We start from the raw sequence: 18,296 nt of genomic DNA on the forward strand, positions 1-18,296 counted from the left end.
TGTAGGGGAGGAGGAGGAGTTTGGATTTATATTCCACCTTTCCCTCCTGTAAGGAGACTCAAGGTGGCTTACAAGCTCCTTTCCTTTCCTCTCCCCACAACAGTCACCTTGTGAGGCAGGTGGGGCTGGGAGAGTTCTTGAAAGAACTGTGACTAGCCCAAGGTCCCCAGCAGGAATGTAGAAGTGCAGAAACACATCTGGTTCACCAGATAAGCCTCTGCCACTCAGATGAAGAAGTGGGGAATCAGACCCAGTTCTCCAGATTAGAGTCTACCTTCTCTTAACCACTATGCAGTGGCGTAGGAGGTTAAGGAGCAGCAGTGGCGTAGGAGGTTAAGAGCTCGTGTATCTAATCTGGAGGAACCGGGTTTGATTCCCAGCTCTGCCGCCTGAGCTGTGGAGGCTTATCTGGGGAATTCAGATTAGCCTGTGCACTCCCACACACACCAGCTGGGTGACCTTGGACTAGTCACAGCTTCTCGGAGCTCTCTCAGCCCCACCTACCTCGCAGGGTGTTTGTTATGAGGGGGGAAGGGCAAGGAGATTGTCAGCCCCTTTGAGTCTCCTGCAGGAGAGAAAGGGGGGATATAAATCCAAACTCTTCTTCTTCTTCTATGCCATGCTTAGCTTGAAGGGAATGAAACTATCTGGTTCGGTGTCATATTTTATTTATTTATTACAGTCTACTGACCCAAACTAATCAAAATAACCAAATACAAATCATAAAATACAATACCAGTTGAATAGCTGAATAGCAAATAAAATATGATAAACTTTTACGTGACAAACTATCAAAACAAACCAATTTGCACTATGAATCAGAATCTAAAGTTCTCTGGTTTTTCAGTCTAAACACCTCCTCCCAAAATTTTGCTGCCTCCAGAGAAATCCTGCATTGAAACAGCAACATCCCATAACCACTTGAATTCTGGGCTGGCTGCAAAGTTCAGAAGTCATTCTTGCTTCAGAAAGTTGGTGAATCTGTAGATCTGTCTTGTTTTTTATTTGTTTCCACCAAGCTAACTTGGAAAAAAAAATGTACACAGTACCTCTCAGTCAAGCGAGATTGTACTGTTTGCACAAAGAGGACTCACTTGTTACAATACAACAACCTTTATTAGGCATATTAAATAGGCTCCAGAGCATTACAGACATTTCTGAAGTACAAATCAAAAGTACATTCAAAACACAGACAGATAAACTGTATCTAGCATTGGATGTAACTTAGAAAATTCTGTCACTTGTAAAAGAAATTTTGCTACTTTTTCCAAGAGCATGGCCTCTGTGTTATTTAACAAAAGCTCCACAACAGAGTTGTCAAGAGTCTCTTTCAGATTTGTCTAAGACCCGCCCAGGAGAGAAATTCCTAATACCCACATATCTCGGACAGTCAAGTATAATGTGAGCAAGAGTCTCCACTTGGTTTTTACAGTGTGGACAAACCCAATCCTGGAGAGGGATAGATAGGTAGCGACCTTTTGTAATGGCCGATGGAAAAGTATTGCATCTGGCCCTTGTAATAATCCATCTCTGTTGGGGTTCAGTTAATAGTTCAAGATGTTGGCTATGTGCCCCTGTTCTGGTACTATTCCGACAGAAAGGGGTGAGCATGATTTATTTGCTTGGCCCAACAAGGTGTGGTATTCCTGTTCTAGAAGTCTGCTTTTTAAGGTTTGCAGAATCTCTCTGGGTGACAGCATACAGAGATCTTCAAGTATTAAACCTAGAGAGTAGATTTTTGATTTAAGAAGTTGATACCATTCAGAGGCAAATAGGTCTGGGCGCACAATATATGTTAAACTGCTCTCATCAGAGTTAAAACATAGTTTGATCCAATACTTGAATGTATTCAGCCATGCTTTTGTTTCAAGTAGGTTCTGACCAGTTTCTAAGCATAGTACAGCATATGGTACAGAGTGTGGTAGACTCACTTGTTCAAAAGTTCCCTGGCAAAAGAGGTGTTAAATTATCCTGCCCTGCAGAGAGGAATATGTAATTAAGAGAAAAGGGCAGGCGAGGTATCAAGTGGAGTTACATTAATTTCTTTTTGACAAAGGTGTCACTGTTCGCGACGGACGTCAAACATCACTGTGATGTCCAGGGATGAGACTATGAGTTGCAGTGCTCCTCAAGATGGTTGGGGGGCGGGGCGGGCCAGAAAGGGATGTGAAAGAAAGGAAGTCTGTGGTGGGCGGACGGCTGCTGGAGTTTCTGTCGGCTTTGAGGGCTCTATTCAGCTGAGGTTGCTGTGGTGATTTCCTCCCCTTCTCCCCCACATGGGGTCACAAGAAAGCGAGTCCGTGTTAATGAAGAGCGAACTCAGACTCTGTTCTTTGGGTGTCAGTTCGTCTGTGAAGGACAGACCCTTCTTTTTTGTCCAAGCGGCTTCAGATATACAGGATAATGACTAGGGAGGGAGGAGTTCCAGAGGGGGTTAATAAGGCACGCTTGCAACATGGAGATGCTGTTTCCTGGCTCGGACCTTTCTAACGAGGTCAGTTTGGCCGACTGTCCTTGCTCCCAAGCCATGCAACGGAGACGAGGCTATTGGTACCAAACCCCCTGAATTTTTATAACCGGTCGCCTCTTCCTCCGGCTCCCCTGGCGATTAAACCAGATGGCGCTGTTGAATATTCTCGTGGCCTCCCAAGGTGAGGTCTGAAAGTGGAATCGCCTGCGTTCTCTCCAGTTGGCTTTTTATAATTCATCAGATTGTGAAGAAATAAGGCAGGGAGCAGATCAATATTTCAGCTACACAAGTCTCATTTTAAGGGATTTTTTTTTGTCGTTGCTGGAAGAGTAGTTTCCCATAAGGAAAGGGCTCCTGTTATGTTAGGGCTCTGATGTTTTGGGGGGAAAAATGTGATCATATTCCATCTAAACCAGTGTTTCCCAACCTCTTCGACATCGTTGTACCCTTGACCTCGCTCTTCATATCTCAGGGTACCCCTGAGGTTCATTTGATTTTTTTTTTGCATTTTTTAGTTTTTTCCCCCCCGTTTTTGGCCTGTAGGTGGGGGGAGTGGCAAGCAGGGGGAGGGGAGGGAAAGCAGCATCGACAGCTGCATTGTTTGTTTGCCTAAATTCGACATGGATTGGGGGGATTTAAAGGGAGAGCTCTGTTTAAATCTACTTATCCACCTCAGGTGAGCAAATAAAACAATGTCTCTGCTATTTTCAGTGTTTAAAGGGAGCCCATGAAGAAGAAGAAGAAGAAGAAGAAGAAGAAGAAGAAGAAGAAGAAGAAGAAGAAGAAGAAGAAGAAGAAGAAGAAGAAGAAGAAGAAGAAGAAGAAGAAGAAGAAGAAGAAGAAGAAGAAGAAGAAGAAGAAGAAGAAGAAGAAGAAGAAGAAGAAGAAGAAGAAGAAGAAGAAGAAGAAGAAGAAGAAGAAGAAGAAGAAGAAGAAGGAAGGAGAAGGAGGAAGAAGGAGGAGGAAGAGGAGAAGGAGAAGGAGGAGCAGGAGCAGGAGCAGGAGGAGGAGGAGGAGGAAGAGGAGGAGTTTGGATTTATATCCCCCCTTTCTCTCCTGCAGGAGACTCAAAGGGGCTTACAATCTCCTTGCCCTTCCCCCCTCACAACAAACACCCTGTGAGGTGGGTGGGGCTGAGAGAGCTCCAAGAAGCTGTGACTAGCCCAAGGTCACCCAGCTGGCATGTGTGGGGTGCTCCAGGCTAATCTGAATTCCCCAGATAAGCCTCCACAGCTCAGGTGGCAGAGCTGGGAATCAAACCCAGTTCCTCCAGATTAGATACATGAGCTCTTAACCTCCTACGCCACTGCTGCCAATCCCCCCCTTCAAAATCCATTTGATTCCGGTGGGGGGGGGAGAGGCAGTAGCATTTTCATGGTACCCCTGGGACGTGCTCATGGTACCCCAGGGTACCACGGAACCCTGGTTGAGAATCACATTCTAAACCATCATATTCTTAGCAGAAATGACTCAAAGACGTGCTTTTAAAAACAGGACATATCTTTTAAAGCCTTGAAGCATCTAAACTTTTGTCAGAGTACAGCAGTAGCTGTTTTTCTTTGCTATGACTGTACTGTGAGGACATGAGCTGGAAATTACATATCTACATCCCAAACAGTACACATTCCAGAATCAGAGGGCAACACCCAAGGGATTGATGGATTTCGAATCCCTGATGCCGTAAACGTAGAACGGACAACAAAACACCAGTTACTGTTCTCTTACTTCCTTCTTGAGAGCCAGCGTGGTGTTGTGGTTAAGAACAGGTGGACTCTAACCTGGAGAACCAGGTTTGATTCCCCACTCCTCCACCTGAGTGGCAGCGGCTTATCTGGTGAACCAGATGTGTTTCCACACTCCTGGATTCCTGCTTGGGTGACCTTGGGCTAGTCACAATTCTTCAAAACTCCCTCATTCCAACCTACCTCACAAGGTGTCCGTTGTGGGGAGAGGAAGGGAAAGGAGCTTGTCCAAATTCTTCCCTTCCTCCTCCTCCTCATTATATCCATGCAAATTTCCTCAAACCTAACTGGGGAGGGTGGTCAGCTGAAACCGAGTATGTGTTTCACAAAAGATTAAAATTACTAATAGCAAATGCTCCCATTCTGTGAGATCTTTTCAGAAAGCTCTTGTCCTTATTTCTTGATTTCAAGGCCTCCATTATGTGTGGTAAAAGAATGACACTAATTCAATCAACGTTGCCCTTTAATTAAGTATACTCAAAAAGAAATGTGCATTGTGGGATAGATAAGGAGTCCAGAGATACTTCATGCTGGCGTGGGTTGTGAGGTTTAAAAATTACTGTACTGAGAAAATTCTGTATCATTAAAATATTCGCACCAGACAGCAAGATGGAGACATTGTTAGCACCTTCTTTCTCGTGCCAAATGGTGCTAGATTGCATTTCAGTACCAAGGACAGCAGCTCACACAACACATGACAAAGTAGGACGTCCCCCAGTGATTTTAAGTGGTTTTGAACACCTTTTCAACAGATGCTAAGAACGTTGTGCCGCAGGGGGCAAAAGAGGGTTATTTTTACTCACAAGTGCTCCATGTGCTGTGGATTTTAAATTTCAGCTTTGAAATGTGGAGGATTCACACTAAAGCTTTATGTGAGACCAGGGCTGTGGTCAACGCTGAGAATGTAGCCGAGAAGATCAGCCATTTTAATTCCCAGAATGCACTGGGGCAAAGGCCTTCTCTGTGGTGGCACCTAATTCAGTCAGACATTCCCTTTCATGTCCTGGTCTAACTGTGGAGGTTTCAGTCAAACCTTCCTCACAGGGTTGTATTGAAGGTTCTTGGAAACCTTGAAATGTCTTGTATGCTCAAGATCATAGGTGTCAAACCTGCGCCCCTCCAGATGTTAAGGACTACAGTTCCCATCATCCCCTGCCAGCACATTGCTGGCAGGGGATGATGGGAACTGTAGTCCATAACATCTGGAGGGCAATGAGTTTGACACCTCTGCTCAAGATGCAGTAAAAATGAGTAATAAAGACCCTTTCCAGTATCTTCTCTCCCCTCACCCAAGTATTATTCCTACCAGCACAGATTCTGCCGGCAACCTAATTAGGAATAATTTTGAATTGATTTATGGGCCACCAGATACAGTCCTTGATTGATAATATTGACATCTGCCTCATCTGCTTGGGAAATTCATCAGCGTGAATAAAAGGCATGAATTTAGATTGGATTGATTAGTTTTGGACTCCCATGTGGATGCTTTTGATTTGTGTTTTAATGGCAGGAGCCTAATTTTTAAAAAAGGAATTTGTTCCCAAATTCTGAGTGTGTGTATAAACTGGGGGGGGGGGAAGAGAGAGAGAGAGAGAGGAAAAGGGAGAGGGAGAGAGAGGGGGCGGGGGGATGGAGAGGAAGGGAGAGGAAGGGAGAGGGAGAGGAAGAGGGAGAGGGAGGGAGAGAGGGAGAGGGAGAGGAGGGAGAGGAAGGGAGGGAGAGAGGAAGAGAGAGAGAGGGGGGAGAGGGAGAGGAGGGAGAGGGAGGGAGAGGGAGGGAGAGGGAGGGAGGGAGGGAGAGAGAGAGGGAGGGAGGGAGAGGGAGAGGAAGGGAGAGGGAGAGAGAGAGAGAGGGAGAGGGAGGGAGAGGGAGGGAGAGGGAGAGGAAAAGGGAGAGGGAGAGGAAAGGGAGAGGGAGAGGAGGGATATATATATATATTTCTGTGTGGACAAGATGCAGATTACATTCCTTGCAGCCACACTGAATTTTCCTCCTTTCCTCGTCAAAGCACACGCTCTCTCGACAGTTTATATGCCCAAAATCTTCCTGGCTTCTAAGGTGCTGCTTGACTTTTATCTAGCTCTTCTGTAGCAGTCCAACATGGCTGCTCTCCTGAAATGAGGTTTTCTGCTGTACACTTTTCCAGATGTGTCCCTCATTGTAGCTGACAAAGACACGAAGGAGATCCTAGCAAGGTATAACATCCCCGTGAAGTACCTGCGTCCATTCCATCACTATCACTGCGCGCTGACTTTGGTAAGTCACGTCCCAGAATTCCATCTTGCATTATCTACATTCTGGCATGGATAACGCTGTATTCCTGTTTCAGGCCTTCCGCCATGTCCTCTAGCACTCTTATCTGGAGGAACCGGGTTTGATTCCCAGCTCTGCCGCCTGAGTTGTGGAGGCTTATCTGAGGAATTCAGATTAGCCTGTGCACTCCCACGCACGCCAGCTGGGTGACCTTGGGCGAGTCACAGCTTCTCGGAGCTCTCTCAGCCCCACCCACCTCACAGGGTGTTTGTTGTGAGGGGGGAAGGGCAAGGAGATTGTCAGCCCCTTTGAGTCTCCTACAGGAGAGAAAGGGGGGATATAAATCCAAACTCCTCTTCTTCTTCTAGGAACCATGTGGAGTATGTGTTGATAGGCGAGGAATATGGAGAGCTGCGCTCAAATCCCTGCTCTGACCTTGAGCCTGCCCCACCTCACAGGGTTACTCTGAGGATAAAAAGAAGCAGGCTCCACACAACTCTGGTTGTTTTTTTGGTAGGAAATGAGGCATGAACATCTGATGAAGATATTTTCCCAAAGGACCCTTCCGCACATGCAGAATAATGCACTTTCATTCTGTGCATTTTGCCGCTGTGCGGAAGAGCCAAATCCACTTGCAAACCATTGTGAAAGGGGTTTGGAAGTGCGTTATTCTGCACGTGTGGAACCGGCCAAAGTTAGGGAAAGGCAAGTTGTGCTATCTGTAGCGTGGTGGCCAAGTTTGCGGATGATACCAAATTATGTAGGGTGGTGAGAACCGCAAAGGATTGCGAAGAGCTCCAAGTGAACCTTGATAAATTAGGTGATTGGGCTCAGAAATGGCAAATGCAGCTCAATGTAGCAAAATGTAAAGTGATGCACATAGGGGCAAAAAATCCAAACTTCACATACACGCTACAGGGGTCAGTGCTATCAGTCACAGACCAGGAAAGGGATTTGAGCGTCTTAGTTGACAGTTCCATGGGAATGTCCACTCAATGCATGGCAGCTGTGAAAAAGGCAAACTCTATGCTGGGGATAATTAGGAAAGGAGTTGATAATAAAACTGCAAGGATTGTCGTACTTGCCCTTATATAAAGCCGTGGTGCGACTGCACTTGGAGTACTGTGTTCAGCTCTGGTCGCCACATCTCAAAAGGATATTGAAGAGATAGAAAAAGTGCAGAGAAGGGCAACGAGGATGATTGAAGGATTGGAGCCCCTTCCTTATGAGGCGAGGCTGCAGCGTTTGGGACTCTTTAGTTTGGAGAGGAGACGTCTGAGGGGGGATATGATTGAAGTCTATAAAATTACGCATGGGGTGAAGTAAGAAAATGTTGACAGAGAGAAATTTTTCTCTCTTTCTCTACAATACTAGAACCAGGGGCATTCATGTGAAAATGCTGGAGGGGAAGAGGTGGGACTAATAAAAGGAAACACTTCTTCACGCAACGTGTGATTGGTGTTTGGAATATGCTGCCACAGGAGGGGGTGATGGCCACTGACCTGGATAGCTTTAAAAAGGGCTTGGATAGATTTATGGATCTTGATCCTGCTTGATCTGAGATTGCAAATGCCTTAGCAGACCAGGTGCTCAGGAGCAGCAGCAGCAGCAGAAGGCCATTGCTTTCACATCCTGCATGTGAGCTCCCAAAGGCACCTGGTGGGCCACTGCGAGTAGCAGAGTGCTGGACTAGATGGACTCTGGTCTGATCCAGCAGGCTAGTTCTTATGTTCTTATGTACAACATATTACCACCATTGAAAGCAGCTGACACAGTGCAGGGGTCAGAGTGTGTGTTCCTGCATTGCAGGGGGTTGGACTAGATGGCCCAAGGGGTCTCTTCCAACTCTATGATTCTATGATTCTACTTGTTGGCACAAACGTACATCCACTCAACAACTTCCTGAGGCAGGGCTTGTCTCTCATTCGCTTTCCCTGGACGTTTGAATCTGCCCTAATTCCAGGCTTATGAACAAACAGCCTTACAGAAGAATCGTTTTGTTTAAGTTCACCCGGGTCAGGCCAAAGCAATCTTATGCAATGGCTGTAATCCACGACGGGGAAGTGTGTTGGATTTCCCAAGCCTCACGCGTCCGGGAAACGTGCTTAAGGAAGCGATCAAGTTGAAAGCCCCCAGCTCTGCTGGGAAGGAAAAAAAAATCCGAATTCTCTCCCTGGTTCCTGAAAACGAGGGCCTTCGAAAATAACGAGAAAGTATGTCAAACTGTGAAGTGCCCTTTTTTCGACTCTGGGAACTCAGACAAGTCTAAGATTTTCAAACTTTTGGAAGAACAACATGAGAAAGGAGGTGATTGACCATGGGAGATATGTCGAAGGCTTTCACGGCCAGAATCACTGGGGTGCTGTGTGGTTTTCGGGCTGTATGGCCGTGTTCTAGCAGCATTCCCTCCTGATGTTTCACCTGCATCTGTGGCTGAAGATGCCAGCCACAGATGCAAGCGAAACATCAGGAGAGAATGCTGCTAGAACACGGCCATACAGCCCAGAAACCACACAGCACCCCTTGGGAGATTTGATTGGCTGTGCAGATTTTTAAAAAGGTTACTTTGGCAGCAGCTGTGGTGGCAGCCATTTGTGACTGGCTCCACCTCCTACGGCAGCCATTTTGTGGTGGGACCTACCACACTGTCAGAATTCAAAAGATGCCTACAGTCTCAAAAAAAATGGGGGACCCTTGAGTTGGGCCCCTTCCGCACATGCAGAATGATGCATTTTCAATCCACTTTCAGTGCACTTTGAAACTGGATTTTACTGTGCGGAATAGCCCAATCCACTTGCAAACAATTGTGAAAGTGGATGGGAAGTGCTTTATTCTGCATGTGCAGAAGTGTAAGGGACTGGTACTCCAGTCAATGACAAGACTCAGGAAAGGTTCAAGACCTTTAATCAGAACTGTGTCAGCCCAACGGCCAGGTAGCTGAGATTCAAACTCCCTGGCCCCAGTATATACCTTAAGGCAGTGGTGGCGAACTTATGGCACGGGTGCCAGAGGTGGCACTCAGAGCCCTCTCTGTGGGCACGCACAGTCACCCCTCCCCCACATCTAGGCTGGCCTGGGCTGCTGGGCTCGATTATTAGCATTAAACCTAAGACCCAGTTTTGGGGAAGCAGTGTGGGTAACCCTGTTAAGCGCTGTTAAACCTCACTGATTTTCATGCAAAGGACTAAAGCGTGATCCTTTACCTGGGAGTAAGCTCGGTTGCTGGCAATGGGCCTTGCTTCTGAGTAAACCCTCCTAGGGTCGTGATTCACCCATTGGAAAAGTTGAACGGTTGCTTCAAAGCAAAGCCACTGAATACCACCCAGCTTACTCCCGAGTAACACACGCCTCAGAGCCAACCATTTTTTTCTACACTAAAACCTCAGTATTCAGGTTAAATTGCCATGTTGGCACTTTGCGATAAATAAGAGGGTTTTGGGTTGCCATTTGGGCCGTCGGTCTCGAAAAGGTTCGCCACTGCCTTAAGGTTACAGTTTGGTTCAACCTTTGCATTCCCCCAATATCAGCATGAGAAAGGCAGAAAAAGACAGTACTACAGATTCATTGTTTTGGGAAAGGCGAGTCACTCCCTGTGAAAGAAAGATAAGAAGTACTCAGTAAGCCCTATTGAACTAGTTCCATGCGAACAAAGGAAAGAAGCTCCATGGCTTTGGGGCGGTGGAGATGGCATGCCCAGATGTTGCTGGTCTGGAGACGTGTGCTCTGGCAGGCCGATAATGGCGCAGCCTGATGAGAAGGGGCCTTAGACTGTTGGGCTAGAATCCGGGAGATTTGTGTTCAAATGCCAATTGAGCCATGAAGCTCAGCAGATTATTTTGGACGAGGTGCACTTTCTCAGTCTGGCCTACCCTAGTGGGCATCTATGATGAGGAAGAGAGCTCCGCGTATGTCGCCTTCAGCTCTTTACATATCAGCAGTGGTGGGATCCAAAAATTTTAGTAACAGTTTCCCATGATGGTGGGATTCAAACTGTGGCGTAGCGCCATATCAGGGCTGGATTTAAGGACAAGGCAGATGGGCGGGCATTTCGAGAGCGAGGAGCATTCCTGGGGCCGGGGCGTGGCTGTGGCAAAGGGCGCCCGGCCGCTCGCCGATCGCTTAGGCGGAGAAGCGAATGCACGCAGGCGCGGGCTGCTTATGCCTGCGCGGTGCACCTCCTGCTAGACTGCTTCAAGTTCTGCGCACTACTGCTGAGAGGAGGGGCGTAACTACGGCAAAAATCACGTTTCGAAATCACCAATTAGTAACCCCCTCTTGGCACACACAAATAATTAGTAACCTACTCTCGGGAACCTGTGAGAACCTGCTGGATCCCACCTCTGCATATCAGCCCCCCCAAACTTGCATTGTCCTGAAATCAGAAACGTTTTATGTTTTTCTACGAAGACTTCACTCTCTGCTGAATGTAACAAGTCTATCAGCTGCCACGTCATGCATTAAAACTGTAGCCTCTATTCCAATCACCTCTATCTTTCATTTGGGTAGCAAATAATTTTCATGGAGTGCATCTATATTGATGAGCTAGTAACAATTAGCTGCCCTGTAATTGCTGGGAAAGTCCATTTGCAGTCAGGAGCAGACAGGAGATTACATCTTTGTGTGATTTCTCCGTAATTTATTTGGTTGCTTTTTAGGCACGGAATCGCATAAACTCATTGGGAGCTTATGTAGAAAAGCTCTGCTGTTTGGTTTAATTGATGTTTGAGAACAGGGATGAGTGATTCCTCGGGCATCTGAAACTGACTGACTTTCCTGTATTCAAGATCACGGCCTATATACAATGTTCTCTAACCCAGAGCAATAACCGCAAAGCATAAATATAAACAAAGCTCAAGCATTCTGAGTACCTTATTTACTGGCTGTTGTGGATTTTCCGTATTGTGTGGGTAGTTTTTGCTCCTAACGTTTTGCCTGCATCTAAGGCTGGCATCTTCAGAGACCACACGAAATGTTAGCAGGAAAAACTACCAGGCCACGGCTGCATAACCATGAAATCTACAACAGCCAGTTGATTCCAGCCGTGATTCATTAGCATATCATGAAGAAGGAGGAGGAGGAGGAGGAGGAGGAGGAGAAAGAGAAGAAGGAGAAGAAGAAGAAATAGGAGAAGAAGAAGGAGGAGAAGGAGAAGAAGGAAGGAGAAGAAGAAGAAGAAGAAGAAGAAGGAGAAGAAGAAGAAGAAGGAGAAGCAGAAGCAGAAGCAGAAGAAGAAGAAGAAGGAGAAGGAAGAAGGAGAAGGAAGAAGGAAGAAGGAAGAAGGAAGGAGGAGAAGAAGGAAGAAGGAGAAGAAGGAGGAGGAGGAGCAGGAGTAGTTTGGATTTCCAGTAGAGACCAATATGGTTTTCGGGATATGAGCTTTGGAAAGTTAAAGCTCGCTGCGTCAAAAATCTGGTGCAAGGGGTTTTGGCTCTTGAAACTTATACCTCCAAAATCTGGTTGGTCTTTATGGTGCTACTGGACTTAAATATAGCACACTGTGACTGATGTAAGCTTTCCACAAAGGGGGCTCCGTTTTAGAAAATTTACAACCAAGGCCCTGAATCTGTGAACAAGCCCAGGAGTTTTGTTAAAAGGAAGGTTTATGGCCAAGGTCAAGTGCTGGCTGAATGAGGAATCATAGTACACAGAAGAAGGAGGAGGAGGAGGAGGAGGAGGAGGAGGAGGAGGAGGAGGAGGAGGAGGAGTTGTTTGGATTTATATCCCCCCTTTCTCTCCTGTAGGAGACTCAAAGGGGCTTACAATCTCCTTGCCCTTCCCCCCTCACAACAAACACCCTGTGAGAGAGCTCCAAGAAGCTGTGACTAGCCCAAGGTCACCCAGCTGGCATGTGTGGGAGTGTACAGGTTAATCTGAATTCCCCAGATAAGCCTCCACAGCTCAGGCGGCAGAGCTGGGAATCAAACCCGGTTCCTCCAGATTAGATACACGAGCTCTTAACCACTTCACCACGCTGGCTCATACACATACACACATGGGCATTTGGCTCATTGCCTGCAGCAAGTCCGGAATACCAGGTGCATATCCAAACCTTAGTGCGTTCCTTGGGTTTTTCCCGGGAATGCAAATGTGTTCCTTTTTATAAAAGAGAGTGGGAAGGCGCTGGCTGGTCTCAACGGCTTGTGAAATATTTAAATGCCAGATGGAAAAGATTTATGATATTGATCTTTCTGGGGAGGCTCGAGGGGACCGTGAGCTTTAATTATCAATTCCTCCTTTATTGTCAGTTATGGCTGCTTGGGGCTGCTTGCTGAGCAATCCGACTGTTTGTGTACATAAAGCCACTTGGTTTATTGCCTGGCTCTTGATCTCTCCCTTGCTTGCTTGTTACATTAGCGTTTTTTCCCCTCCTTCCTCAACAGCCTCGGAAGAAGGATCCGGCAGGTGCGAAACTGTACGCGACCCTAGTGCGCAAGGCCAGCATCATCCCACGCTATGCGGGCATCGATTATACAGGCCTGGAGGTAAGATTCTCTTACAGCAGTGACGGCGAGCAACCATTGGCCAGTTGTGCTGTCCGTTACACCTTTGGAAACAACACAGCACAAACTCAATAGGCTTTAAGACCTATTTCAAAGACCCCCCCATTCCTCCCCCCTCAGAGACCACAGAACAGGAGGCCCCAACCTTTCGAAGCTTGGGGGCACCTTCGGAATTCTGCCACAGGGCGCTGCGTGCAGCCAAAAAATGGCTTCCACAGGAGGCGGAGCTAACCACAAAATGGCTTCCGCAAGAGGCGAAGTTAACCACAACATGGCTTCTGCAGGAGGCGGAGTTAGCCACAAAATGCTTCTGGAGGAGGCAGAGCTAACCACAAAATGGCTTCCGCAGGAGGCGAAGTTAGCCACAAAATGGCTTTTGCAGGAGGCAGAGTTAGCCACAAAATGGCTTCTGCAGGAGGCGGGGCTAATCACAAAATGGCTTCTGCAGGAGGCGGGACTGGCCACAAAAGGGGGAGGGGTTTGTATGTAAATGTCTATTAATCATTTTGAAGGAAATCACAGATTAGAAGCCTTCTTTCCACTTTAGTTGCAGAGGGTAGCTGTGTTGCTCTGCAGTAGAATAGCTAGATTTGAGTCCAGGGGCACCTTAAAGACCATCCAGATTGTCAGGATGCAAATGTTCGAGAATCAGATCTGTGCCAAAGCTCTATCCAATGAAGGGAGCTTTGGTCTCTAAGGGCTACTGGACTCAAATTTAGTATTCCTGTTACAGAATCCATTGAAACTTTTTTTAAAAATCTCTTGTTTGTCCTGCATCTATTCCTCTTGTTCCTGTTTTGGTCTAGTCCTGTCGTGATATATAAAAAGGAGAGTAAAGGTTCACAAAAAGGTCATCTTCTAAGTTAGCAGAAGTTTGCCAACCCAGAGGCCGGAGACAGTCAGTCTAGGGGCGAAGGAGCAGTTAACCTTTAACATGATTGGTTAGTTCAACTGTAACTCTAGACCCGTGGTGGCGAACCTATGGCACTCCAGATGTTCATGGACTACAATTCCCATCAGTCCCTGCCAGCATGGCCAATTGGCAAGGGCATATGGGAATTGTAGTCCATGAACATCTGGAGTGCCATAGGTTCGCCACCACGGCTCTAGACCAATGAGAGGCTGATGCCTGGGCGGGGAAAAGTATCCTGTTGAATGTATTGTATATGCTAAGTTCAGATAGAGTTGAGTTCAGTGTGTGTTGAACTTTGTTCTAGCTGAAGAGTTCTGTATAGTTTGATAGTCTTGTATAGCATAGACTTGTGTAACCTTGCAACTACTAAAGTAAAATCTTCCTATGGAAAGAACATCTTGGGTGGAGAGTATTCTTTTCCAATTGTGCTGGAAGGTCGCAGTGAGTACAAGAAGACTATTAAACCTTCTCATCTTACCAGAGTGACTCCGCTTTAAACTGTGCTGATAAGTCCAACCTGCCCTCTGGAGGTAGACAGTTATGAGGCAAATAACTGGTGCAATTCATCCATATTTGATGCCAGCTCATGTGAACTGATTATGAGTGTCCACGCCAATAAGTTTCCACCCCCCTTTTCAAGTCAGCGCTCACGATGAAACTCGGCACGTCTTTCCTGTCAATCTGAGACTCGCTGGCAAATGGCAAGGGACATTTGCATCTCTGGCAGCTGCCAAAAGACGCGGGCGGTTCGATCAGCCAAGTCTTCCCTGGGATATGCCACATAGGACATCTCCAATAGCAGGGGCTTACTTCCCTCAGGGTCTCTGGACAGGAACTGATCTCAGCTACCCTCTCGTCATGTTTACATACAGCCAATAATGACAGGCCCTAAGGAAATGCCTTCCGGTGCCCGTTGCGAGATTGGTCAAATGATCCGAAAAGAAGCAAGCTCTCTCTTCCGAATGGGCCATCATCCCCATTTGTCTGAAAGCTGCTTTAGTCCCCATAATGTTGCGGAGGAAACGGAAAGGGCGAACACACGATACAAAGGTCCTTGCGGCAGATCAGTTTCTGGCATCACATCTCATTTGTTGTGTGAGATGCAAACACATTCCCTTGATTAAAGGCTCCTGTTTCAGGGAATTTTGTGTTTTCCAAGTACACAAGTAGCTGGAAGTTGTTGCTGGGGAAAATGCAAATCTTTCTCCCATCTAAGGGCCCTATTGATTGGGAGCTCATCCTTTGAAATTGCTTATCTAACAAGCTCAGTGGTGGGATCCAAAAATTTTAGTAACAGGTTCCCATGGTGGGAACATGTTCCCACACTGTGGCTTAGCGCCAATGGGGCTGGGTGGGGCACGCTAGGGGCATGGCCAGACATTCCAGGGGTGGGGCATTCCTGGGTGAGGCTGTGGCTAGGACGCAGCCGCTGCGCCAGTCCTTGGGCGGGAAACGAATGCAGGCGCAGGCTGCCACGCACGCCGGTTCACCTCCTGCTACACTGCTTCAAGTTCTGCTAGACTGCTAGACACGCCGGTGCACCTCCTGCTAGACTGCTTCAAGTTCTGCGCGCTACTGCTGAGAGGAGGGGCGTAACTAAGGCAAAAATCATGTGGCAAAATCACCAATTAGTAACCCCCTCTCGGCACACACAAATAATTAGTAACCTACTCTCGGGAACCTGGGAGAACCTGCTGGATCCCAACTGTGATTAAAGGTTCCTGTTTCAGGGAATATTGTGTTTTCCAAGTATACAAGTAGCTGGAAGTTGTTGTTGGGGAAAATGCAAATCTTTTCCCACCTAAAGGCCCTATTGATTGGGAGCTCATCCTTTGAAATTGCTTCTCTAACGTGCTTCAGTAGACAGTGCCCGTGGCACTAATGACGAGCTACACGGGTGAAGTCTCCTGCTGCGATTTAGTGCTTTTTAGAGAGTTTCCCTCTAATGGTCTTACTTCTCTGCGCTTCCAGGTTTTCCTCGGTGGACTCAATGAAAAACTCACAGAACCGGAGGGCCCTGTCATCGCGATTGCTAGAATCGTGAACAACATCGCAGCTTACGAGTGAGTAAAGCAGAGGATTGGGAGGAGAGATGATATGTGGACCTGTGTTTTGATGTGTATTCCCGGGAGGAAGTGCCATAGTTCAGTGGAAGAGCCAGTCATTTTGGGAGTCAGGCTCTTTCCTTGAGGTGGCCTTCTTCCTGGGGGGCCCCCCAATCTTACAGTTGCCCTGTGGGTCTCCGACTAGTGGCAGAGGCACAGAGTGTCCCTCCCTTTGAAATAACACAATAATTTAAATCTGATAAGAGGTTCTGTCTCTGTAGCATAGGACAGCTGGATTCCATCCCACACATTCTCCTGAACTGCGTATTATACCAAGAACGCCGATCCAGCCTGCTATCCCAAGCTATAGACCCTATGATTGATTATACTGAATCAGATAAAGTAGTTACGCTTTTAAATTGTCAGGATTTTTGTTGTTGCCTTATAGTGGCAAAGTTTTTGTCAGAAGTTTGTAAATTGAATGTATGACAAATGCAAAGTTTTTTACTATTCACTTTTTAACTGGAACTGTATTTTTTAACTGGAACTATATTTTTTTAACACAATAATTTATTTATTTATTTGTATATGATTTTAGAACCGCCCACCCCCGAAGGGCTCTGGGCGGTGTACAACAGGCCAGGATCAACAATACACACAATAAATAAGCTAAGTTAAAATCAATTTACCGACTCTATAAAAACATAGCAGCATTACAAATATAGTACAGTAAAAGTACAACAATAATGCTATTAGCGGGACACTGATATCTCTTCGATATCTCTTAGCCTTGTTGTGCCTTCGTAGAACGGTAAACTTTGATGACACACAAACACATGAAGCTGACTTATACAGGAGGGTCATTCTATACAAGCACCCGAAAACATTTTGTAAATGTTTGCAAAATGTTTTCAAAGCCCCCCATTTGTCTGCACTTATACCCTCAAAAATGCTTCTCGGCTGTTGTTTTGTGGTTGTTTTTGGTTTTTCTAAACTCCTCCCATTCGTAGCTGCGAAGCTTTAAAACCTGTGTTGCGATTCTCTAGGGGTTGCGTCTGTGTAGTTACATAGACACAACCAGAGGTGGGATCCAGCAGGTTCTCACAGGTTCCCGAGAGTAGGTTACTAATTATTTGTGTGTGCCGAGAGGGGGTTACTAATGGGTGATTTTGCCACGTGATTTTTGCCTTAGTTACGCCTCTTGTCTTACCAGTAGAAACAGAACTTGAAGTAGTCTAACTGAAATTGCACCGGCAAATCATATCTGTGTGCATTCGTTTCCCGCCCAAGGACTGGCACAGCGGCTGCGTCCTTGCCACAAACCTGCCCAGGAATGCCTCACCCCCGGAATGTCTGGCCACGCCCCCGTCGTGCCCCACCCAGCCCCAATGGCACTACCCCACAGTTTGAATCCCACCACCATGGGAACCTGTTACTAAAATTTTTGGATCCCACCACTGGACACAACCCGTCCCCCAAAGAATTAAAAACTGATGGAAATTCAGCTTGCAACAGTCAGTGCAAACTAGAGCCCTGAACTTAGCAACACTTTTCTTTATACAGGCAGGAAATGATGTCACGGCCCCCGGATGCTCCTCCCGTCCCACTGACTGTCGCAAACTTCCCGGATCCTGTTATAGAGGAGTTTGACGTCCCGCGAGTCACCAATCAAGGATACCCACAGGTACAAGATTTTTGGATTTGGAGATTCTGGATTTATAGCCCAGCTTTCTCTCCTGCAAGGAGACTCAAGGTGGCTTACAAGCTCCTTTCCCTTCCTCTCCTCTCCACCAGACACCTTGTGAGGCAGGTGTCTAAGCAGTTTTGAAACTCTTTACAGGAGAGAAAGGCAGGGTATAAATCCAAACTACTATTCCTCCTACTCCTGCTCCTGCTCCTACTCCTACTCCTACTCCTACTCCTACTCCTACTCCTACTCCTACTCCACTTACTGCCACAGGAGATGGTGATGGCCACTAACCTGGATAGCTTTAAAAGGGGCTTGGACAGATTGATGGAGGAGAAGTCGATTTATGGCTACCAATCTTGATCCTCTTTGATCTGAGTTTGCAAATGCCTTAACAGACCAGGTGATCGGGAGCAACAGCCGCAGAAGGCCATTGCGTTCACATCCTGCCTGTGAGCTCCCAAAGGCACCTGGTGGGCCACTGCGAGTAGCAGAGAGCTGGTCTAGATGGACTCTGATCTGATCCAGCTGGCTTGTTCTTATGTTCTTATATACTCCTCCTCCTCCTCCTCCTCCTCCTCCTCCTCCTCCTCTTCTTCTTCCTCTTCTCCTTCTTCCTCTTCTTCTTCTTCCTCCTCTTCTTCTCTTCTTCTTCTTCCTCTTCTTCTTCTTCTTCCTCTTCTTCC

At 46.8% G+C, this 18,296-nt stretch overlaps 1 protein-coding gene across 1 annotated transcript in view; it reads left to right on the plus strand.

Annotated features, from left to right (window-relative positions):
• The window catches only part of CCDC33 (coiled-coil domain containing 33), a 149,059-nt gene that overhangs the window by 68,870 nt on the left and 61,893 nt on the right, over positions 1-18,296 (plus strand). The window contains exons 6-9 of the mRNA XM_048519734.1: positions 6,359-6,468; positions 12,846-12,947; positions 15,850-15,941; positions 17,487-17,607. Coding sequence (XP_048375691.1) covers positions 6,359-6,468; positions 12,846-12,947; positions 15,850-15,941; positions 17,487-17,607 — 425 coding nt within the window. The remainder of the gene's footprint in view (positions 1-6,358; positions 6,469-12,845; positions 12,948-15,849; positions 15,942-17,486; positions 17,608-18,296) is intronic.

Source organism: Sphaerodactylus townsendi, linkage group LG17 (genome assembly GCF_021028975.2).
Source record: "Sphaerodactylus townsendi isolate TG3544 linkage group LG17, MPM_Stown_v2.3, whole genome shotgun sequence".
In the NCBI taxonomy this organism is placed as follows: domain Eukaryota; kingdom Metazoa; phylum Chordata; class Lepidosauria; order Squamata; family Sphaerodactylidae; genus Sphaerodactylus; species Sphaerodactylus townsendi.